General features: G+C 43.5%; 1 protein-coding gene across 5 annotated transcripts in view; it reads right to left on the reverse strand.

Moving 5' to 3' along the window:
- Nucleotides 1-3,775: 3,775 nt before the first annotated feature.
- The window catches only part of LOC138566707 (synaptosomal-associated protein 25-like), a 940,697-nt gene continuing 919,455 nt past the window's right edge, over nt 3,776-25,017 (reverse strand). For all 5 annotated transcript variants that reach the window (XM_069644302.1, XM_069644300.1, XM_069644298.1 and 2 more), the window contains one exon: nt 3,776-4,256. In XM_069644302.1, coding sequence (XP_069500403.1) covers nt 4,188-4,256 — 69 coding nt within the window. In that variant the 3' untranslated portion in view covers nt 3,776-4,187. The remainder of the gene's footprint in view (nt 4,257-25,017) is intronic.

Genomic DNA, 25,017 nt, shown 5'->3' on the forward strand with positions numbered 1-25,017 from the left:
CCGTCCTTAACGCCTGCAAAAACCAGGCTAGCTCCAACCTCGTAATGAGGCCCCAGGCGTTAAGGAAGGACCTGCAAAGGGAACTCGTAGTAGGGAGGTAAGGGATTACCAGCACCGGTGCCCTTACCGGTGCCGGTAATCCCTTACCTCCCACCTCGTAATGAGGCCCCATGTTTTTCTTTTTTGGGTGTATTTGTCTATTGTTAGGAAATAAGCGGCTGCCGAAATCTTCTGTCTCCTTAAGTACCAGTCCTATTTGGGACAGCAAAAGAAATTGACATTGCATTGAATAATTTTACACAAAGCACAGAAACTCACTTGGTAATGGTTTCTGAGGCACTGGACACATGCTTGATGTGGATTGGTTACTAAGAATTGCCTTCTAAAACGATGCAATGCTTGAAGCACGTGTCAGAGAGAGGTACCAGTAGTGGGTACTACTCAAATGAATGAACTGGAATGGATCCCTGTAACAGGGGGAAGTGGCAGCTAAAAGGTGAACACCCAAAAAAGGGTACACCACGGCGAGGTGGAAAGACAGGAGCTTGTGATGGTTGCTGATGTACGGGTCATGGTAATCGAGCTGGCACTTGGAGGGAAGCTTGTGCGTAAGGGCCCTTCTATATGCAAAATTAGATTCTGAAAGTGGCACCATGTATTTTGGAGTCAGCATTGCAGCCCACCTGCAGACACAAAGAAGGGAGAGCAGGAGGACAGATAAAGAATGAGTGGAGGTGCTGGATAGACACATGGATGGTGATAGGATGGGTTCTGAATGTGTTCCAATGTTGGGGAAAGCTAAAGTTAGTATAGAGTGGAGAATGGTGTCAATATTGGGGTACACTACAGGTTCAAGATTGTAAGTAGAATATTGAGGAAATGAAGGAAGGATGGAGATTTGACAGGGCACAGTCATTGTCGGAGCAGGATGGAGTCTGTGTTGTTCATATAATGGGGTTGACTTTGAGAGCAGCAAGTCATTAGTAATTGGGGCCAAATGGGATCAGTGTTGGGAGCAGGATGAAGTGAGTGTTGGGGGCCATCTAGAATCAGACCTGTGGGGAGAATGGCGTTAATAACTGTGACCTTACAAAGTCAGTTTGGGTCTTGATAAATTCAGTGTTGGGGCAGGACGCTGTCAGTTATAGTGCAGTGTGGAGCTACTACTGAAGGAAGAACTTCAATTGCAGTGTACGAGATCATTGTTTAGGGAGAGAAAGTGTTCAGATGTCAGGTTAGAAAGTGGGCTTTGTGGGAACACAATTGAGTCAGTGGTTGTGTTCTGTATGGAACCAGTGTGCATTGAATAATTGAGCTGGTGTGGGTGCAGGATGTAGTTGGTAGACAGAAGTAGAGGTAGGATGAAGGCATTGTTGGAAGTGGATGAATCATCACAGTTCAGCTAGCAGGATGGAGTCAGTGTTCGAGTGTAGAATAGGGCCCGTGTTGGAGTCAATGTTGGATTAGGTGCAGGCTGTCTTGGGCTAAAGGGTTGGGTCAGACTTAGCGGGTATGGCAGAGTTGCTATTGGAGGCATTGTTAATGATGCTGGGAAGGATGGAGGAGTGTGTGGGATGTACCCACTCTCTAGAGTGAGAGTTGGGGGTCCAGATAAAGTGGGTGTAAGGGGGAGTTCATAGTGAAGCTAAGTTTAGGGTACAGTACCACCAGCTTGAGCAAGCTGCAGTTAGTGTTGAGAGATGTTGGTTATCCTGCAGATTGAATTGTACATTGCAGTGCTGCTTGGGCTTTGGCAGTGTTGAGGAGCAATATGAAATCAGATAGAGGCTACAACAACAACTGCTGGGCAGGATAAAAACTATGTTGTGGTGGTGAAGCCAATATTGAGCACTTAATATGGTTCATTTTGGAAACAGGACAGAGTAGGACTCAGTGAAGACCCTCCCTAGTGGAAGCATGACAGACTTGCTATTTGGGCGAACAGTTACGCTGGCATTAGGTGCAAGGTGCAGCTGCTGTTACAGGCAGGATGAATTTGGTGTTGGCTTGCACTGTAGAAAGTCAGTTTTGGCTATGGGACTGTTCTCTGATAGAGCAGTGCAGACTCCGCAGAGAGATGCAGTATGAAGGGTTCCATGGGATATTTTTACATTTTGAGGCCGAACACAAAAAAAGACAGATTTATTTCGGGTGATTTTGTGTGGCCTTCAAAATGCCAAAATATCACATTCTGGTGGTGGGGAATTCACCGCCCTGCCAGCCCTTGGGAAGGCGATCCTACCCTCACCCCAGCCCTCTCCCACGCTGGCCGGATTTATGGATAATTGGGGGATTTGACCCCGCCACCGCCCCTTTCATCCCTGCCAACTCCTTTACCCGTCCAACACATTCCCTATCAACCTCCACCACTCACAGACACCCAAACACACTGACATTTAGCAGCTCCTCCACACCATCCTCAACCACCATAAACATTCCCCCTCCTCTGCCATATAGACGGACAGACACTCACACACACAAACACACCAACAACATAAAAAAACACTTAACCTCTAACTCCCGCGACATCCTTGGCACAGCCACCCCTGTCAGTCCCTGCGTGCACTCGTGTGCTGCAGGCATGTGACATATCAATATATCAATTTAGAAAGACTGCTTTGAGTGGTCTCAGAGCGGGCTTCCCAAATCGATCTTTTTTTAATTCGAAACAAAAAGATGTATTCACTTAGGATCATATGAAGCGGTTGATGAGGCACGAGTGTATTCACCCCATGTATCCTGGCCCTGCCTTTTGAAAGCACAACTGGTGTGGTCTAAATGTGTTCGGGGATTCCCGTGTGTCTTACTCTGAGATTATCATAACATTTTCTTAAATCACTCAAATGCACATAGTTATATGCACAGGTACATGCAAAACCCATGTTGATAATACATCCATCAACTTCTTAAAGAAACAGGCAGATTCAACACCCATGTAGACCATTGTGGGATTGCCCCTTTAAGAATATGTGTCATGGCTTTGTCATGACTGTGAATAAAAGGAGCCTCAGCTGGCACGTGCGCCAGAACGACGCAGACTCCATAAATGGTACTTCTGTCACGTGTCTCATTGTTGGGCCTGCAGGCTAACACTGTATGACCACGCTCCTGCAGCCCTGCTGATCTGGGGGTGTGTAACCTGGGAGCCCCCAGGCCAGTGTCCTGCTGTGGGAACACAGCTGCTAGCCTGGGAGCCCCCAGCAGCGGCTGTCCAGCCATATGATCACAGCAATCCGGGCGATTCCTGCAACTGTCCATACCTTGTGCTCACAGCGCTCCAAGTGACTGCTAGGTGCCCCCAGCACTCATCAGGTCCAGTCCCAACAACCATGCTTTCATCCACACTCTTATGCATACTGAGACATTCAGCATCAATGCTTATGCATGCATACACCCTTGTTTGGTGAAAATCAGCAACATGTAAAGCGGCAACGCCCATCCACTTACAGAACAGCAACATGCATGTGCAACATTAGCACCCAGTGTGTGTCCACTTGTGCAAAGTGATCTCTATTATTTATTTATGCCCCTAGAATCATTGATGTGAATAGTGACAGCTGTGAAGTGTGGGTCCTTTGCATGCCCAAGTATAAGCAGCAGCGCAACTCCGGTTCTGCTCAAGTTATGTAATTAGGGTGTTTATAACCCCGTTATCGATCACATTTTCAGCTCCGTTCAGACTTTCCTTGTGTGTTCTCAAAATAAGTAAACAGAGCATATTTTCAATGAAGCATAACATATAGGGTCAGGGGGTGAGGGAAGGAGACAGAGAGAGTTCTCATTTTTCAAATTTATTTCCAAAAGTGTCCATGGGTTAAACATGTTTCCTGATTGACCCAACATTCTTGAACCAACTAACGCAAACGGAAAAATAGGGAGAAAAATTACAAAAGGGAATATTGAGGCATGCAAGGTTCCAATGTTAGGAGTAACAGTGGCAAGTAACCTAGACTTAACAGCATCAGTGCCTAAAATGCTAGGAGTAACAACACCATTGTGGAGTATCTGAGTATAAGCGGTATTAGTCGCAAGTAACAGATGAGTAACCGCAGAACCATGTCAACGCAGAGCCATTTTCTGTGCAGGATATAGGAGACCAAAGAGCGAAGGCAAAACTTGGCTACACATGTGGAAGCAGTAGGGGGACGAGGCAAAGCAGAGGGAAGAGGACGTCGTGTCTGAGACTCTCAGGCATGTTTTAGGATCTTCTTAGCCTTGGTGTTAGCCTCCTGGATTCGATCTTCATTGACAATAACCTAAAGAGTGAAGAAGAGAGAGCAACGTCATTCCAGGGTAGGGCATCGTTAGGGGCGATTGAAAGAGAAATATATTCAATGACATGGGGGTGGACTCCCATCATGAGAGATTGTGGTAAAGACATTAAGATCGGAGAGAGCAGACAAGGAAACAAAGGTAAATTGAAGGGAAAAAGGACTTTGAGCATAGAGAGAAAAAAACAAATGCATACATATACAGAGAGAGAACACAAAAGAAAGTTGAGTAAGTTTTTAGGTGCTCCTTAGGACCAAACCACTGCTGCGTCTTTAGGCTACACCAGTGTGTGTACTTGATTATATGGCTATATTTAACTGATGTCTAATTGAATGAAAAAGGAAGGAAAAACGACATGGAGGTACTTTGTGAGACTATTCTCTGAAGTCCTAATTCGGTACAGTAAATGAACACCTTCCTTACAGATGGCATAGACAAGAACAGGCTTCTCTGCCCTTTATTAGATACTCGAGATGTTGAAAGAAATGGGTTTCATGGTAAGTTCAATTTCATTACTAATTGGGAAAATATAACGGTCATTGCATCCCAGGTAAGATGGCTGCTCTGGGTAAAGTGAATTGAGACCTGCAGGTAAGGTAAAGCTACTAACGGTAGTGATGATTGCCCCCCCATATTTTGGGATATCTGGCACCTTTTGCTAACGAGCTGGGCATGCATAACACATCCTTTTAAGACATTACAAAAATACCTCCATAGGAAGCTAGAACTCAGCACTGCCCATCTCCACCTCTTCAGGCGCTCCTCTGGCTCCACGCCTCACTAATCTTCTAAATAACTACACTATAAAATGGACTGCATCTTTTTTTTGAGGGGATGGAGGGAGGGTCGCATCGGGAAGGGTACAGTAGTGACTACCATAAATAAGGTACTTTTAGGTTAAGCACTCTAAATCCCTTAGGAGAGAAACCACTTTCTCTGGGTACAAGAAACCATAGATATGGGCAGTAATGCTTGGGATGCCTGGAGAAGCTTCACCAAAAGTGACAGTCTAGAAAAATTCCCGATCTGCTCAGTACTAGACAGTAAATGTCAAGAGCCCTGTGAAAATCGAGTGTTAAGGACACTCTTTGGAGCAGATGAAAGGTTGGAGTGAACGTGGGGAATCTAATCTCCTGGATCGAATGAAAGTCTGACATGACTTTAGGAATGAGGTGTGAGTTCTTAGAACGACCTTCTCTTTGTGAAACCCTGCGAGTGGTTCCTCCACACAAAGGGCCTGAAATTGGCTAACCCAAATGGCCAAAGTAATGGCCAGTAGAATGGGCCTCATTACAAGTTTGGCAATACAGTTACCAAATTACCACCAAACTCAGTTAGCATTATCACCACTTGGTCCAGTAGCATCACCAAGGAGCCTCATGCTGGAGGACAATCCTCCTCATCGAATTCAGAACTGAACTTGGAATTTGACAGTGCGGTAGAAGTTGCAGTAATCCATTTACCTCCCCAAAATCGGCAGTCACTGAATTACTGCCATTCTTTTTTACTGTACCGCTGTACTAGTAATGAGGCCCAATATCATTAAAGTGATCAGGGTAAGGTCTGGTAAAGCCAATGCAAGAATTTCTCCAAAAACGTTTTTGCTGCCAATGATGGGCATCTCATCATTTAGGCCAAAAAATGATGTGACCTATTATGAGGACACTTCAATGTGCGCATCATAACGGAGCACATTCAAATGAGCCTTTTACACCTCATTGTGCATTTCCCCAAATCAGGAGCATTTCTGAACATTGTAAAGCTCATTTTATATTCAAAAGCAGGATGCATTTTAAAATGCAAAAAAGAAGGGGGGACCTGGGAGTCCCTCTGCCGGACATTAGTCCCGGTTACGAGAGACTTACCCAGAGTCTATAGCTCACTATCTTTCACAGAGGAGAAATATCCAAAACATATCAGTGTTTGTCCTGCCCTGGGGCAGTCCAGCACCGAAATGCTAGGCAATTCTCCTCTGAACAAGAGTACCAGCAGCAACCCGAGACACGTGTTTCGATCTGGTTGGACCTCATCAGTAGGCTGGAGCTGTGCCTCTCTAAGAATAGTGAGCAAGGGGTCCACGTCTGGATTCCCCTAATAATTTAGGGCGAGACCCAGAGTTACTTAAATATGCAAAAAACAAGGGGGGTCCTGAGAGTATCAACAGCACAGAACACAAGACATTCTCCTGCTCCATTTTGGAACAGGCACCAGAGGAAGGATACACATTGCAGGACAGGTTCATTAATTCCTGACTTTATCGTGACTTTATTAAGTGGAACAGCAGTGGTATGAACTGATGTCCGCTTGCATTTCTATCAATAAAATTAGGGATAGAAATGCTTTAATTTTGTTTTAGAATTTCACAGTGACAAGCTGTGAAATGTACTGCTAGCCCCCAAGTGTACAGCCTTCCTGAAATGCGGTCACCTTTGAGAATGAGGTGATATGCGTAATTCTAAAATTAACTCAAATAAAGAGCCCATCCTTTGCAATCAAGTTGGGAAATCTGCCAAGGACTGTGGTGACTCAACACAAACCATCTGTGGGCCTTGGAAATTAGGGAAACCTTAGTGGCAGAAACCGATCAATATTTTGTCTCGATGTGGACTTATTTATGTAAAGCATGTAAGATAGTACTCTGGGGCATAGCTATCTCCACCCTGAAGGCACAATCCAGGGAGAAGTTGGAGAAGGTGGCTGTTCTGAAAGACACAATTACACATTTGGAATAAGGCTTTCTGGCACACACAGAGAACTTTTGAAGAGCCAATAACACAATCGGGTTTTAGACAATTGTGGGATAGAGAATGGGAACTTACCGTTCTGCCACCACCCGTAATATCCTGGTATAACCAGGATATCCGACGGCAGTACCGTTAATATGGATAATGGCAAAACCATCCGGTACTACCGGCGGCCTACCAGCAACCTCATAATGAAGGCTCTAGAAAAATTACTGAAATAGTATAACAGGCATTTTCTAAAGTATAAATGAGTATGGCTCATGGCTCACACCGTTTTCCTACCAGGTTTTGGAAAATATTGTGGGGCTCGGGTAAATCAGTTTGGATATTTTAGTCATGCTAAGTGTTAACCGTGGAGATGGCTAATTTAACCCCAACCTCAGGCATGACATAGCAGGGCTCGCAAAAACGTGCCTATCCCCAGAGGTATGTCCTTATCAGCAGATCTCCCTGATCAATCGTGAAATCAAAGTATTAGCTGAGAAGTGGGTGGAAAGGCTTGTATGAGTGATATCAAGTGTAACATGGGAAAGCATCACACCAATTTAATATCACCTTTGAGAAAGGTGTTTTGTTCTCCTACTATCTAGCACTTACCGCATATATTTGAAGGCTGGGGGTTGTTTCTACAATATTACCAGTTCTAGAATACTTGGGATGGTATCAAGATTGATAGACCAATGCGGTTTCATTCCGGGCAGAGCCACCAAGAACAAGGATAAACCTACAGCATTTACACAACACTTTCATCATGGCAGACATGATTCCTGAATCTTTGGATATCAAACCATTAAGCTCTCTAGTCAATTGAGCTGGGGTTACTTCTTGGTAACCAGGGATTCATTTATGACATGGGTGTGACTATTGATCATTGAACCAATGACAGCAGTGATGATTAATTTGCCGGTATTGCTATTGTTCCAATTGCAAAGGTGGTATGTGGAAGGGTTGCCCCTTGCCTCCTCAATTACTCACACAGGCACTGGAGCCTCTGCAGAACGGCTGAAATGGGACCCAATGCTGAAGGGCTTCAGGTGGCTCCAGGCTGAGGAATATTGTCTCTCATTATTAGTGATGATCTCTTAATTTTTACTTGGGGATCTGTGATGTGTGACCCACAGTGCAGTGGATAGCCTCAAGGAGTTTGGAAGACAATGAAGTTTTAAAAAGAACTGGTGGAAATCTGTCCTTTTCCAGTACATGGGGAACAGGCAGCAATGCCAAGACAATGCCTGCTCCTGATTGAAAATGACTTGAACTATCTGGGTATGCAGGTAGTGAGGGTTGAAAGGGGGTTTTTATAGCAACATTTAAATCTGCTAATGCAATGATTCTAGGTGAACAGGGAGAACTGGATGGTTTTACCATTATCCATGCTGGGACAAGCATCCTGGTTCAAAATGTTATATTTGCATCTAGTACAAAACACATCATTCCGTTCATAGAACTGTATTTGATAAGATAAGGGAGGGAGCCCAGGCAGTTAATATGGAAAGACAAAGTACGCAGGGTGGCACTGAGCAAGTTATACACATCAGGCTGGATAGAATATGTTTACCCGCTGTTGGAAAGTTTTATTGGTCAGCACAACCAGTGGTGGCCAGCAGGTGGTGTGAAGGGATGCAGCCCCTTGTGTATGAAGGTAAATACTGAGATGACTTGACCTGCCAGCCATGGTACTCGCATCAGTTTGTCAGGGTAAAGAGAAGGTCACAATCGCTATTGGATAGAAAGTCAAGGACACAGCCCAGGCTCCAGAATAGGGTGATGCAAACATGCCTGAGGATAGGAAGCTTGGAAGGGCCTGGCAATGGGAGAAAAAAGGCCATAATGGTTATGAAGGACTGTTTACAAAAAAGGACCTTGGGACCTTAATGTAATTACGTGAATAGAAAGCAAGTTTTTGGTTTCATAATTATGAATTTGATATATATCCACAAATGTGGCACACCCAACAAAAGCAATTCGGGGGGTGGGGCGGGGGACTTTATTTATTTATTGGACATTTGTATGGCGCCTATACATAAGTGTTTCCAGGCGCCACAAGACAAGAAGGGGGGGACAAGGGAATCATAAGAAAAAACAACAAGAACAAAGTGACAGTTATATTGGCCTTGTGGCAATCCTACCATGCAAGTGCATGACAAGGTGATAAGTGCAGGGGGCGGGCAGTAGAGGGAGAAGTGCAGAGTGGGGAACCCCATGGGTAGGAGTGGACCAGTGCTATTCAGGCCAAGGCAGCTAGTACAAGAGGAAAAAAGGGGGAGGGGTGCAGTGGACAGGAGGACTGGGTAGGGATAGAACGGGAAAGGGAACCTGAGGGCAAGTGCTGCATTTGATGCTGGGAGAAACTGGTAGGGGTGGGGGGCTGATCTGGTCCCTGTGTGACTTTGAGGGGACCAGGCCCCAGTCACAGCTGCAGTTGGGGCGATTAGCACGAGAGGGGGAAAGGAAAGGAGGAGGATAAAAGGAATGTCTTGAGAAGTTTCTGGAACTTAAGAAGATCCATGAGGTGTGGTAATCGACGTGCACACCTATGTGGTTAGTTTTAGAATTCTATAACATTTAAAAAAAACTGAAAAATAGACTTCAGGTGCAGAGGAGATAATAAACAACCCTGGTATATGGGTTGTGACATATGACAAAGAACAATCAAGTTCCCAATTATGGGAACTCCCGTCCCCTGCACAGTATTGGTGGCTCAAAATGAGTCCTAAAGGTTTTGAAAAATACTATTATTGTATATATATATATTTGGTTTTCGTTTTTGAATATATATGCATATATATATTCAAAATATATATTTGAATATATATATATATATACTTGAAAATACATACATTTATAAACCAATTAAATTAGACAGTTCATGTATATTTGAGATTCCTTTGTAAGTCCAAAAAGTAGACCCAATCACATTTTCTTGTCAAGTTTAGCTGTTTTAATGATGGCCCAACGCGTTTCGTGAAAAAATCACTTCTTCAGGGGCAACAAACAATTTTCAACACTTTCTATCTAGAAAAAATATTCAAATAATATACATTAGTGCACGTAGTGATGACAATTTTCACAGTATCAGTTCAAAAGACAACAAGTCAAGGCATTCTTAGGTATATCGAATACTTGTTCCTTAGCATATAAAATATAACAGCTTGTCTAAACCTTATTGTTTCAAGAAATAGGTTTGTTCTAATCAACAGCACACCTATGGACAAGTATCCTATTTTTTCAAAAAAATATATAGGTTTATTATAGTCAACAGAGCAACTGTGGAGTATGTGGTTAAAGTAGTATACCTAAGCTTGTTTTCTGATGTCAAGTATCTATAATGCTTAAAAGGGACAAAGGACCTATCGGCCTTTTGGTAAGAATAATGCATCCAATGAAGAGCAAAATGAAAAGATAGAACTTACCAGAAAGTCTATCTATTGCATACCATCAACGATGGAGATAGTTGAGGAAGGAGGATGAATGTCCATCCATAATCTTAATTCAAAAATTTCTATAGTCAGCCCAATTGCTGACAAGGGGGATTTCCTAAAATACAAGAAATAAGCAAGGGTAAAGGATTTGGAAAAGTCTAATTCAACTGTAGAGAGAAAAGGTGGGGGAATAGACTTACCCACAAGAAAAGGGTTAATCAAAACGGTCAAGGCAAAAAGCCTCTCTATTCAGTTTTCAACATCCAGGTAATAAGGTGTCTAGGACAATGGTAGTTCAAAACCTGGCTATTTAAAGAAGCTGGTCGTATTCCTTAAAAGCAAAATATCCTCCTGTTGGAGGAAAAAACACTATCAGGAATCATGGAGGTACGAGACTATTTCTAAAACCAGAGTGGAATCTGGAATTTACTTACATCACTAGCTGGAGATAGTAGGATTCCGGCGCTGTCATCAACAGGAACCGCTTCCTGTTCAATGGTGACACTAGAAGAAAATGGCCGCCTTAAATAGCAATGGAGTGACGTCATTACGTAGAGTTGCGTGTGACGTCACAGTGTAAACACTGTGACGTCATCACGCACATGCACGCAATGACTTGAAAATTGAAGCGCATTCAAAATGAACACACAAGCTACTTAATTTTTGGCTAATAGAATATGATGGGTATTCGATTTAATCATAAAAGAAGAGTCTAAGTTGATAAAATGCTCTCAGAAAGAGAAGTGCTTGCATCAGCAAAGAATTTATAACGCTGTATTAAATGGTGAAGTGGAGTCGATGCAGAAATGACTCATTAATAATAAGTAGTATACTTATCAGTACTTATACTGATTATGCACTATATGAATAGTGCAGATAAGAAGCGTGATGGTATGAGCTAGATAGTGAAGCAAAATCCAACAAGGAGGGATATTACGTAGTTTCTGCTACCTTGAATGATCTCAAAGAAGGCCAACTATTCACACAAAAAGTTTTTTTTTAAATGTCTGAAAGAAGTTTAACAGTTGTGATGTCTTAAACAGATCGATACATTTCATGAGTTATGGGTAGTTACAGACGTAATACTTAAAATGAACTGACTCAAGAAAAGAGTTCACATTCTAATCATACAGTTTTTTTTTTGTTTGTTTGTACCAGTCGCAGAATCTCAAAAGGTAACTTTTGAATGAACATTTGTCACAAGTATATGGTCTCAACAACAATTGGTTTAATACGGCACCCTGGTGGGTCTATAATGTTAATACCCATAGTAAGAAAGTGATGACTGAGCCCAGTCATTGATCAGTTGATAATTTGTACAGTTATTACAAAAAAGGTCCTAAATAGAAACCTTCATTAAGACCCAATGTTGCCAGTGAGTCCAATCTATGAATCCAGTATAATTCTCTCTGTGAAAGACGTTTTGGGAGGTCACCAATTCTTGGTAGTTGCTTAATAACTTCTAATACTAACCATTTTAGCTGTGAAATATTATGTCTATTTTCGCGAAAATGTCTAAAGACAGGGGACTTTTCATTGCATGTTCTGATATTGGATTTGTGCTCATTTATTCTTTGTTTGATTTTCCTTGCGGTCTTCCCGACATAATATTTCTCACACTGGCACTTGATGGCATATATCAAATTTTTGTGACAATTCAGGTATGCAAATGTGCCATGTTTTTGTTTTGCAAGAAATGTCTGATGTTGTTTTTTTTATGTTTTCAGCCTTAATGAGTGAATCTCTGAAATTCCTGCCTCTTTTGAAGGCTAACATTGGTGGTTCCGGGCATAATCTGTTGAGATTTGGATCAGATTTAATAAGATCCCAATTTTTATTGATTATCTTTTTTATCTGAAAACTCTGGCTAGAATATTTCATGGTGTGGATCAGTCTTGGATTGTCTTTTTTGGGTTTTTCTTTTAGTAGATCACCTCTTTTCAACAACCTTGTGCGTTCTATGGCAGTATTCATTGTTTGTTCCGGGAAACCTCTTTTCTTGAATCTTTCCTTCATGTTCTCCATTTCAATTCCCGATCTAGTCGAATCTGATGTTATTCTTTTGGCCCTTAGACACTGGCTCTAGGGTAAGTTCTGTTTGAGGTGAGTTGGAAGAAAACTTGAAAAGTGTAACGTACTGTTGGCATCTATAGGTTTCCTATAGATTTCGGTTATAAAGATGTTATTGATTCTTGAGATATTGACATCTAAGAAATGGATGTTGGGTTCTCCAATCTCTAAGGTGAACTGTATTTTGTCATGACAGCTGTTTAAATAACTGAAGAATTGTTGTAGTTCATCCTTCATCCCATTCCATATTCCAAAAATATTGTCAATGAAGCGCTTCCAAAAAGTACATTCTTACTCCATGGTTCTTTGTTCAAAATGTGAGTTGTTTCAAAATGATACATAAAAATGTTGGCATAGGCTGGTGCCACTGATCAGCCCATAGATGTTGCAGAGATGTGTACGTAATATTTGTTGATGAATCTAAAGTAGTTATTATACAGGATAATATTGATTAACTCTATTGCAAATTCTTTGTGTATGGATACGTTATCATGTTGAAGCAAGAACCACTCTAGTGCAGCAATGCCCTCTGCATGGGGAATCTAAGGTGATAAAATGATCTCAGAAAGAGAAGTGCTAGCATCAGCGCAGAATTTATAATGCTGTATTAAATGGTGAAGTGGAGTCAATGCAGAAATGACTCATTAATAATAAGAAGTATACTTATCAGTACTTATACTGATTATGCACTAGATGAATAGTGCAGATAAGAAGCGTGATGGTATGAGCTAGATAGTGAAGCAAAATCCAACAAGGAGGGATATTACGTAGATTCTGCTACCTTGAATGATCTCAAAGAAGGCCAACTATTCACACAGAAAGTTTTTTTTTTAATGTCTGAAAGAATTTTAACAGTTGTGATGTCTTAAACAGATCGATACATACATTTTATGAGTTATGGGTAGCTACAGACGTAATACTTAAAATGGACTGACTCAAGAAAAGAGTTCACATTCTAATCATACAGGTTCTTTTTGTTTGTTTGAACCAGTCACAGAATCTCAAAAGGTAACTTTTGAATGAACATTTGTCACAAGTATATGGTCTCAACAACAATTGGTGTAATACGGCACCCTGGTGGGTCTATAATGTTAATACCCATAGTAAAAAAGTGATGACTGAGCCCAGTCATTGATCAGTTGATCAATTTTAAAAGTTATTACGAAAAAGATCCTAAATAGAAATCTTCATTAAGACCCAATGGTGCCAGTGAGTCCAATCAATGAATCCAGTGTAATTCTTTCTGTGAAAGACGTTTTGGGAGGTCACCAATTCTTGGTAGTTGCTTAATAACTTCTAATACTACCCATCTTAGCTGTGAAATGTTATGTCTATTTTCACAAAAATGTCTAAAGCCAGGGGATTTTTCATTGCATGTTGTGATATTGGATTTGTGCTCATTTATTCTTTCTTTGATTTTCCAAGCGGCCTTCCTGACATAGTATTTCCCACACGGGCACTTGATGGCATATATCAAATTTTTGCTGTCACATGTTGCATAGTCCATTAATTGAATTTATTTACCACTATTAGGTCTCCTTTTAAAATATTTGAACAATTTTGACAATTCAGGCATGCAAATGTGCCATGTTTTTGTATTGCAAGAAATGTCTGATGTTGTTTTTTACTTTTATGATTAAATCCAATACCCATCCTATTGTATTAGCCATAAATTAAGTAGCTTGTCAGCCACGTTCATTTTGAAAGCGCTTCAATTTTCACGTCATTGCGCGCATTGGGCGTGATGACATCACAGTGTTTACACTGTGACGTCACACGCAACTCTACGTGATGACGTCACCCCATTGCTATTTAAGGCGGTCATTTTCTTCATTTTCTATCTCCATCATTGATGGTATGCAATAGATAGACTTTCTGGTAAGTTCTATCTTTTCATTTTGCTCTTCATTGGATGCATTATTCTTACCAACAGGCCAACAGATCCTTAGTCCCTTTTAAGCATTAATAATACTTGACATCAGAAAACAAGCTTGGGTACTCAACTTTAACCACATACTCCACAGTTGCTCTGTTGACTATAATAAACCTATATATTTTTTTGAAATAATAGGATACTTGTCCATAGGCGTGCTATTGATTAGAACAAACCTATTTCTTGAAACAATAAGGTTTAGACAAGCTGTTATATTTTATACGCTAAGGAACAAGTATTCGATATACCTAAGAATGCCTTGACTTGTTGTCTTTTGAACTGATACTGTGAAAATTGTCAACACTACGTGCACTAATGTATATTATTTGAATATTTGTTCTAGATAGAAAGTGTTGAAAATTGTTTGTTGCCCCTGAAGAAGTGATTTTTTCACGAAACGCGTTGGGCCATCATTAAAACAGTTAAACTTGACAAGAAAATGTGATTGGGTCTACTTTTTGGACTTACAAAGGAATCATAAATATACATGAACTGTCTAATTTAATTGGTTTATGAATTTATGTATTTTCAAGTATATATATACAATAATAGTATTTTTCAAAACCTTTAGGACTCATTTTGAGCCACCAATAGTGTGCAGGGGACGGGAGTTCCCATAATTGGGAACTTGATTGTTCTTTGTCTTAAGAAGATCCAGCTCAAGTCTGAGGCGGGGGGCTTTTCCAGAGGAAGGCACCAACCAAGGAGAGGGATCTACCTCCCACTCTCTGCTTGGAGAAATGTTTGACCTGCATAGAGCTGGAGCCAGAAGACTGAAGGATTCTGGCTGTGCAGTATTTTGGGAAGGAAAGCTGGATGTAGAGAGGTCCCAATGCCCAGACATTCATGTGGATGATGCAAAGGGTTTTGAATTTGATCCTTGCAGTCAACGGGAGCCAGTGGAGATATTATAGGGCTCGGGAGATGCAGTCCCTGGGCTTCAGTCCAAGGATACGTCTTGCAGTCCTATTCTGGATTAGTTGGAGGGGTGAAGGGAGGAAAGAGGCAGGTTGAGAAAGAGGCTGTTGTAGTACACAAGCCTAGAGAGAATCAGGGCTCTGGAGACAATGAGCTTCTGGGGTAAGGTGGAGAAAGGTAGAATGCCCCTAAGGAGGTGAAGCTGAAAAGTTGGACTTCTTGGCAAGGCCCCTATTGTGAGGAGAGAAGGAGAGGGAGGAGTCAAAGATGATCCCAATGTTTTTTGCTTCACATGTGGGTGAGGGTAAGGGGACCCAAGGAGTCTGGCCAGAGAGTGAAGAGGAAACTAGGAGCAGGCGTCCTAATGAGAAGGATCTCTGTCTTACTGGTGTTGAGGCAGAGATAATTGGCAGAGCACCATGCCTGAATAGCAGTCAGTCCTTTACTAGACTGCTCTCTATTAAAGGGGTGTTTGGTGGAGGAAGCATACTTGACGAAGCCAACCTTGACTCCATACCGGATAATAGTGAGGTTCACGGCCAGAGGCATTGCTGGGAGGGCTGAGGGGGCTATAGCCCTGGGTCTTTTCATTGTAGCCCCGGATAGAAGCTCATGGGTTACAACAAAAAAGGCTAACTAGCCCCCGGTCCTGACAGTCCCAAATTTAGCGTAGCCCCAGATCTTTTTCAGACCTAGCACCACCACTGTTCACGGCTCAACCTCTGGGTAAACTTAGGGCTAAGGTTAACTCTGATGGGAAGCTGACTTGGGCCATCTGAATGAAGAGGATTTGAGGGAGGCAATTATGGGACCCCGGGAAATTGGAATCTCCAGCAAATTCAGATTGATGCATTTCAAAATCTTACATAGGATAAATTACTCTCGGAAATTGTTATGCAAGATGCGTAGAGTTCCCGAGTCCAGCTGTCTCAACTGTTTGAGAGGGAATGGTTCCTTCTTCCACCTCCTTTGGGATTGTCCAGAGGTCCAATATACTCGGAGGAAATTCATAAGGAGAACAGACGAGTACTGGGTCTTTCATTGGAATGGGCACCTAAATTGCTTTGGATGGGGGCTTTCGGGAGCCGGGGCTCTTTAGATACTGAAAGGGGCTTGTCGCCGCAGCACGGGCAGTCCCCAAAAGTTACATTGCTGTTAAAATGGAGGTAGGGGACGTCCTTAGATTATCAACCTGGAAAGAGGGACTTGGCAGATATAGGTATCCAGAACAAACGTGTGTATCTGTAGGGACTGTCCCTGAAAGCACGGTAAGATTGGGGTAAATGGGTAGACCAGATTTGAAATGTGGTCAATCCACATGTCCATGAAAGACAATTGTTGTAATTGCACATGCAGTTTTCCTCGTACGAGGTGGAGAGACGTGGGAATTGGTAATGAGGGAGGTTGTTTGTTAGACGGTTATTTGTTTTCTGCACCCTGCTCGTATGCTATGTTGGATATGTGTTTATTGTCTTAAATTGAATTTTTCTGCTCTATTGTTATGCAATGGGGAAAATGCAATAAAATCTTTTATAACTAAAAAGCCTGCTGAACTGACACAAAAAACTATTATTTGGCATGATCCTAGATGATAAACATGACATCAAGTAATCAACTTTTAATCATAGACTCTAACATACTCCCTCTATTTTGCACATATTGTAATCCTCCCTAACCCTTCTAACATCTTTGGGGTAGTGTTCTGAAGAAAGCTTTTGCACATTTATTTTTTATTATTGCCAAAAAGGAAGTAAAAATATTTTAAACATGTAGGTCCAGGACGCAACCAGTGCCCATTTGGCCCCCTTGCCACTATACTTTCTCTCATCCTAAATATCTATTTCCTGTCCATCACCATTCCGGTTACAACTGTGTATAACAAAGGCTCATACCATGGACTGTTTCCGAAAATGTGCATATAAATTGGGCTAATATACTGTTATTTTTATTATATACAATTTTAATAAATAGTAATCACTAATTTTACTTTGCATTTTAATAATTCTCAAAATGTGCAGCCTCAAAAAGTCTTTGAACTTCCTTACTGAGTTGCTAGGAGGGGTACTGTGATCAACGAACAAAGGACTTCCATTTTTGGAATTTTGTCTCAGGAAGTCAATATTTGCAAATCTTAGACCTGAAAAAGTGGTCATAGGGCGCCATTTGATGATGGGTGGCATCCTTATGATTTCACTCTGACTTCAAGGTAGGCCCCCGGAATACTTACTCTTTTTTTTAAAGATATATTTTTGAGAATCTGCCAACATCAAGGAGTCCTTGCACTAGGAAACAGGAGGCGGCCCCTTGAGATGCTTGATCACTGTTGGAACAGAGGTCTTCCTAAATGGTCAGTTTCGAGAAAGACATCTTAATTTGTTTTATCGTCTGCATGTGAAACCAGACTTTCAGAAAAAGCATGGTTGGTCGGCTCTTTGTTGGCTCTGGGCATGATAACCTCACTGGATGACCATTTTCAAATGTTAATACTGTTTCCTTTTCCAGCATAGATCCTCTGCGATAACAGAAGACATGTTTGCAAGAAGACTCAGGGCACTGCCTTTTGGTTTGAAGAAGGAGGAATCGTTAGTATAACCGTTCCAAGTGAGTCAAGATGCAGTTCTTCAGTTATAGGAAGGACACATCCAGGGAAACACTGGGAGAGACATCCACAGCCACATCCCTTCCTGACAGCTGCAGGTCAGTCACATTCAGAATATTCACTCAGGTGCCAAACACAGCTTTTCCACATGACCGCACACAGACATTCATGCTTCAGCCTCCACCAGCTATTATCATATACCATATGTAAGTGAAAATATAATACGCCTTCTTCCTTTCACTTTGTACAATAGATCACCAGGAAGAAACATAATGGCAGAACATTCAACAATTCATATCCGATCACTCCCATCCAGTACGTACATTTCACCCCACACAAGGAACCACACAATCACACTCTGTCATGGTTAACTTTCTTCACACAAAGGAAAAGCCTAGAGGGAAAGAGCCACAAGAAGAGTAGAAAAGAGGAACATTTATGGTACAATCTTAGTGCCGCTGAATGCAGGCTCAATGACATCTAAACCAAGGGGAAATTCAATCAATCAAAATATTTTAGAACCGTTTTTAAAATAATAGTGGCCACAAATAAAGCCCACATAAGAAAGACAAGGAATGGTCTTATAGGAGAGGACATTAAAAACATAGGGTGTAGATCCCACCACCAAAAGGATGCTACCAGGAAAACAGTCCGTAAAAAGATAACATGCAAGCCACACTATTCAGTTGGCCACAAGCAACAGGTATGATTGAACAGACCGGTGCTTGGAAATCAAAATAGTGAATGTCACACATTAAAGTATCCTTAACATTGTGAAAACACAAAGATGTATATGTGACATAATTGTGCCCAAGCCACATATTAGTTATTATCAGAAAGGCGGGGAGAAACATAATATAGGAGAGATGGAGAGGTTAATTCCAACACATTTAATTATGCCTGTTAACAGGAGATAAGGATGGATGAAGACCTACAAGGAAGGGCGCAACACAACAGGATAGTTGGTTGGTGAGATCAAGAAAATAGTGAACAGGTTGACTGAACACAAAACATTTGGGTCTGGAAATCTAAGTCTATATGGATATTGGTCTTCCCTCTAGTTTTATCCTGAATGCGGTTTCTTTCCATCTTTCCCAGGGAATCAACTTCTGGGAATGGGGTTGGATAAACACCTACAGGACCTAGCAAGAAAAAACTGAAATGCAGCAGGGCAATCTAAGAATAACACTGTCAGAATGCAGAAGAAAGCAAACAAACAGTAGAGAGGGCCTAGTCTAGAGGAGCTAATGTATCAATTTCCAATCCCTAATATAACACCATTCCTTGGTGGTTCCCAAAGGCACTCGCAGTCATGGAGAGGCTGAACACCCAGCACACCTTTTGCCCTGTTCTTTATTTATGGGTCTCCCAAAACACCTGCTGGGACAAAATCTCAGACCTTTACCTTCTTACCCTAGGATTTGTAAGGCTGCAGTAATTGGGGAGTGTAGCCCACCACACACTCTGGTCTCTCCTTCCTTGATGAAGGGGGGATGCAACCATTGAGGACCCTGCCCCTGGGGTTGTTATTGAATCTGTTTCTCTGAGTTCCACCTCTCCTGCTGCCTTTATTCTGAAACCCAGCATTGTTTCTTCAGGGAATTCCTTGGAACTTGAATTATTGAGGATGAAATTGGCCCTTTTATAAAAAGTTGGAAAATGAAGGTGAACTAAAGAAGGAGGAGTTGGCACAGCAAGTGATACTCAAAGATAGGGATCTTGAACTTAAAACAAGGACACTGAATGTCAGAGAATCCAGCTAGAAAAAGCTAGAGTGTATGTAGATCTTAGCCAAACCAGTTGAAAGTGTCGGCTCCCCTGCCACCAAGTTTATGAAACATTTGGTTGGTGTGTATGTGGACGTGTGTACGTTTGAAATGGCTTGTGGATACCATGATGTTGATAAAAGAGATTGGGCTAGGTGATTGTTACGTAGAGTGCCTCAGACTGGTTATGACTGTATTCTGAAACTGAGTGTGGAAGAAAGGGGTGAGTATTAGTGCATGAAATCTGCTTTGATTGGCAAGTTTGGCAAGACACCTACCCAATACCTTAAAAGGTTCAGGGAATATAAGAAATTAGAGAATGTGTCTTGAGTTGACTGGGTGAGTGCTGCACATATGAACATGATGGGGTGGATTGATGGATACAAGGTGAAAACCTTTGTTGAATTGTCCCACCTTTTGTTTTTTGAGCATTTTCCTGAAGCCTGTTCACCAGAGCTGCGTCAGTATGTTGCTCACTAGAACATCTCTTTAAGCTTGCCAGGCTGGCTTACAAGTCAGTCTCCCACCAGGTGTCCCCTAAGCAACCAAGTGGGAAGGACAAGGACAAAGAGAAAGGGACCTCTCAGAAGCCCGAGGAGTCCCAAAAGCAATCACAGTCGAGTAAACCTAAACCTTTCTCTCCTAAGATCTAGTTTGGATACGTTTTATGGGGGTGGGAGTAAGAGTAGCGGTTCTCCTGCTGCAAAGCAGGTTCCCAGAGGCTCCAGTACTGTACCTCACATCCCCAGCACTTGTTGGGACTGCAGGGCTCTGGACCACAAGAAGGGTGACCCAAGTGGAAAGGTAAGGCACTTGGAGTCCAGGCTGTCAGCCTGACTACCCTTGCTCTATGCCTGAGGTGGAGGCCACTGTCCCCCCTCCTCTACAGGAATCACTTTTGCTGCTCCTGCAGAGATTTCCCTAGTGCCCCTTGGGGCCTGGGACCAGTACGCAGAAGTACTGGCTACTATCCCACAAAACACCTGCTGATTTTTGTTAAGTGTCCTCCTGAATGGCCAGCCTTCTACTGGTTTGAGAGACACTGGGGCAAGTATGACAGTGGTGGACAGGACCCTGCTCATGCCAGAGGACTATGTGGGTGCTCCTCTGAGAATTACCAGGTTAGCTGGTGGGCCTCCCAAATTATCTCCTGTAGCCCTAGTCACCATCACGATTGCAGACAAGGCAGCAAAGCTTCCCGTACTGGTACAGGACAATGTACCTGCCAAAATCTTGTTGGGAAATGATCTAGTGGAGTTGGGGTTGATCTCGGATGGGCTATCCCTGACTGCTGCTGCTGCAGTCCCTAGATCGCAGGTCACACTGTGTTTGACTGCTAGTCAAGTACTCAAGCCAAAGAGGAGACCCAAGGCAAGACGGAAGAGCAAGAAGGCCACCTCTGTGAAGGGGGCTCCTTCTCTTCATGCTGCTTCAGCAGCATCCACTGGGATTCAGGCTCCGGACGGGCTGGGTCCAGTGGTAACCTGAGACTCAACTCCTGAGGGAGAAGAGTCAGAAGACCCACCTGCGGGAGAGATGCTCAACAAGAGAATCACCATGACCTTCAATGCCTGCTGGTTGAAGGAGGGCCCTCTAGGTGAGACTTCTGCAAGGGTCAGAGAGAGTGCCACTGTCTCTAGGGTCTAAGGAAACAGGCGAAGTGCCTAGGTCTTTCAAAATCTATTGGGAGGGTGAGCTCCTTTGTAGTGAGCCCACTAACCCTGAACCTGGTGCCCTCAAGAGGTTGGTGGTATCACAGGTTTACAGGCCATTCCTGTTGCAGTTGGCACATGAGGTGCCCTTAGCTAGTCATCTTGGGACCAAAAAGACTAAGCAAAGGCTCTCTGCATATTTCTACTGGCCCCGGATGGGAGTAGGAGTGGAGTCCCACTGCCGGACCTGCCTCACTTGTCAGTTGTCTGACAAGACTGGAGGCAGTGTCATTGCCCACTGCAGCCTTTGCCAGTGGTTGGCACACCATTTGAGAGGGTTGGCATCGACATTGTCGGTCCCTTAGACTCTTGCACATCAGGTGGACGCCGGTTCATCCTGGGCATTTTTACCAGAGTTGGATTCCCTAAAGAGGTGGTCTCTGACAGAGGATCCAACTTCATGTCTAGTTACATGCAAGAGATGTGGAAGGAATTTGGAGTAACCTTTACATTCTCCACCTCCTACCATCCCCAGACCAATGGTCTGGTTGAGAGGTTCAATAAGACTCTTCAGGCCATGCTGGGTGCTTTGGAAGAGCCCCTAAGGAGAAAATGGGATCTCCTCCTACCATGCCTGCTGTTCGCCTATAGAGAAGTGCCTCAAGAGGGTGTTGGTTTCAGCCCCTTTCAGCTTCTCTTTGGACATCCCGTGAGGGGGCCCCTTGCCTTAGTAAGACAAGGTTTGGAAGCCACCCCTCCAGGTCCTGCCAAACAAGTGAGGGACTATGTGTTAGGCCTCAGACTGAGGATGGCACAGATGATGGGCCAGGCAACAGCGATTTCTAGGGCAAGCCAAGAATTGAACAAGTACTGGCATAACCTTAAGGCTTCACAAGTGGATTGGAATCCAGGACAGGAGATCCTTGTGATGGAGCCTACCAAGCCTCGAGCTTTGGCAGATAAGTGGACTGGACCCTTCAGGATAATCTCCAAGATGGGCAAAGTCAACTATCTGGTTGACATGGGAGTCCCTGGGGAACTCCCTGAGGTATTCCACGTTAACAGACTCAAGCCTTTCCACAGGTGAGAGGAAATCTCATGTCTTCTGCTAGCTTCAGAGCAAGATGAGGATGAGAGTGAGCCCCTTCCTGATTTTCTGCATGGAACCCTCAGGATGGCTCAGTGCAGAGAGTGCATCTCTCTCCAGATCTGACACCAGAGCAGCAGTGGGCCTGCAGGGCTTTGCTCCAGCGGTATGCCACTTTGTTCTCACTTACACCAGGCCTCACCCCGTGGTGCATGCACGAAGTTGACACTGGTGACAGGGTACCTGTCAAAAGTAGGTGGTATCATACATCAGATACTGTAAAGAACCACATCCAGGCCGAGGTCAGCAAGATGTTGGATCTGGGTGTCATTGAACCCTCAACCAGTCCCTGGTGCAGTCCATTGGTCCTTGTCCCCAAGGCAAGTCCCCAGGCATCTACCAAGGATTGGAGGTTCTGTGTGGACTACTGAGGAGTCAATGCTGTCATCAAAACTGACGAGCACCCATTGCCCAGGGCTGATGAGCTTGTGGACACCATAGGTGCTGCCAGGTATGTAAGCACCTTTGACCTTACCTCAGGCTATTGGCAAATAGCTCTGACGGACCAGGCCAAGGTAAAAATGGCATTCTCAATACCCGAGGGGTTCTACCGGTTTAGAGTCATGCCTTTGGGTTGAAGAATGTACCTGCCACCTTCCAAAGGCTGGTCAATCATGCGCTCAGTGGGCTGGAGGCCTTTTGTGTGGCCTATCTAGACAACATTACTGTCTACAGTTCTACCTGGGAGGAGCATTTGACTCATTTGGATTGGGTGTTGCAGGCCTTGCGAAGGGCTTACCTCACCATTAAGGCCACCAAGTGCCAGATAGCTCAGGGGGAAGTCACTTACCTTGGTCATGAGGTAGGAGGGGGTCGAATCCAACCTCTCCTCAGTAAGGTACAGGATGTTCATGACTGGGAGACACCCAATACTCAAAGCCAGATGAGAGCTTTTTTGTACCTCACTGGATATTACCGTAACTTCATGGCGGACTATGGAACTTTAGCTGCCACTCTGACAGTTTTGACATCACCCAAACAACCGAGAAAGGTTAATTGGACTGAAGGCTGTCAGAGGGGTTTGGTTGGCCTGAAGGAAAGTCTGTGTAGGGCACCTGTGTTGTGTGCGCCTGACTACAGCAAACCCTTTATTGTTCAAACTGATGCCTGCAACACCGGAATTGGAGCTGTCTTGTCCCAGTTAGATGACAAAGGGAGGGAACATTCTATCATATTCAACAGGAGGCAACTCAAGATAATTTAGGTGGGCTACTGTTGAAAAGGAATGTTTCAGCATAGTTTGGAGCTTTAGGTGTTTTTAGGCCCTACCTTATGGGGTCTGCCTTCAAGGTCCAAACAGACCTAAAAAGCCCCTAAAATTGCCTATGCAGTTGAAGGGTGAAAACCTGAAACTGCTCAGGTGGTCAATTAGCCTGCAAGGGCAGGTCTTCACTATTGAGCATAGACCAGGGAAGAGTCATGACAATGCAGATGGCCTTTCCAGAAGGTATGTTGACTGTCTGGATGAGGGTGTCAATCTCGTGGGAGATTAGGCCACCCTAACCTCAGTGTGGGGGGGTGACTGTGATGCTGGAAATGCATTGGAGGGATAGGGCATCCATGTCCTTGTCCTGTACTCCCTTATCATGTGTGTTCTGTGTTATCTTCTGCACAGTAGTCCATGTGGTACTCCTAGCAGTGCGGCTCTTCTTCTTTTTGGTTGTGGTGAACAGAGACCCTTGGGATACCCTTATGGCACCCATGTGTGGGGGTACAACACTGTACCCTAGTGTATGTTTTTGGGCACCTGTTTGTGGCCCACAGAGCAGGGTACGGACTGGTGACAGATTCATGCTGAATTTGACAGGTGCTGTGAGTATCCTCCATTTTGGGATACCTAGGCCCTGCCATAGGAGTCGGTGGATTACTGATAAGAGACAAGATGGCCCCTGTGGCCTCTTGGTTTCTATAAACTGTTACCTTGTTTTCCCAATGTCCTGGGAAGCCCGGACGCTGGCCCTTCCCCTGACTGCCTGTTGGGTGGAAGAACCATATATGGTATTGTGGGGATGTCTAGGCCAGACTGGCTAGAGCCTTCCCAGTGACTGTATGTTGTGGGTACACCATTGGGGTGGGACCTGCGTGAATGGAGTGTGTGATCAATATGCATTCATATTATGGGTGTCTGGTATCTGTGTGTGTGACACAAAGAATGTGACAGCCCTGCACAAAAATGACATGAATGCAGTGTGATGTGCTGAAAGGCTAGGTGCTTGCCCCAATCCACATTCCTTATTGTAAGTGTCTGGGTGGAAGTGAATGGCCTGAATGCGCTGTGAGCCTGATTGGCTGCCTGCCTGCATGAATGCCCTTCTGAATGATTGGCTGCCTGAGCTTGGCTCTACAGTGTGAATGTGAGACAGAACTGAATATCTGGGGACCTCTCACTTACCAGAATTGTTCAGAAGCAGAAGTTGAAACTTGAAGCTGCTTATGCTTGAAGCCCAGCTGGAAGAAGAATTGCTGCCGCTTTCCTTTGACCCGATCCGAAAGC

Source organism: Ambystoma mexicanum, chromosome 2p (genome assembly GCF_040938575.1).
Source record: "Ambystoma mexicanum isolate Mex_15411 chromosome 2p, UKY_AmexF1_1, whole genome shotgun sequence".
Classification (NCBI taxonomy): domain Eukaryota; kingdom Metazoa; phylum Chordata; class Amphibia; order Caudata; family Ambystomatidae; genus Ambystoma; species Ambystoma mexicanum.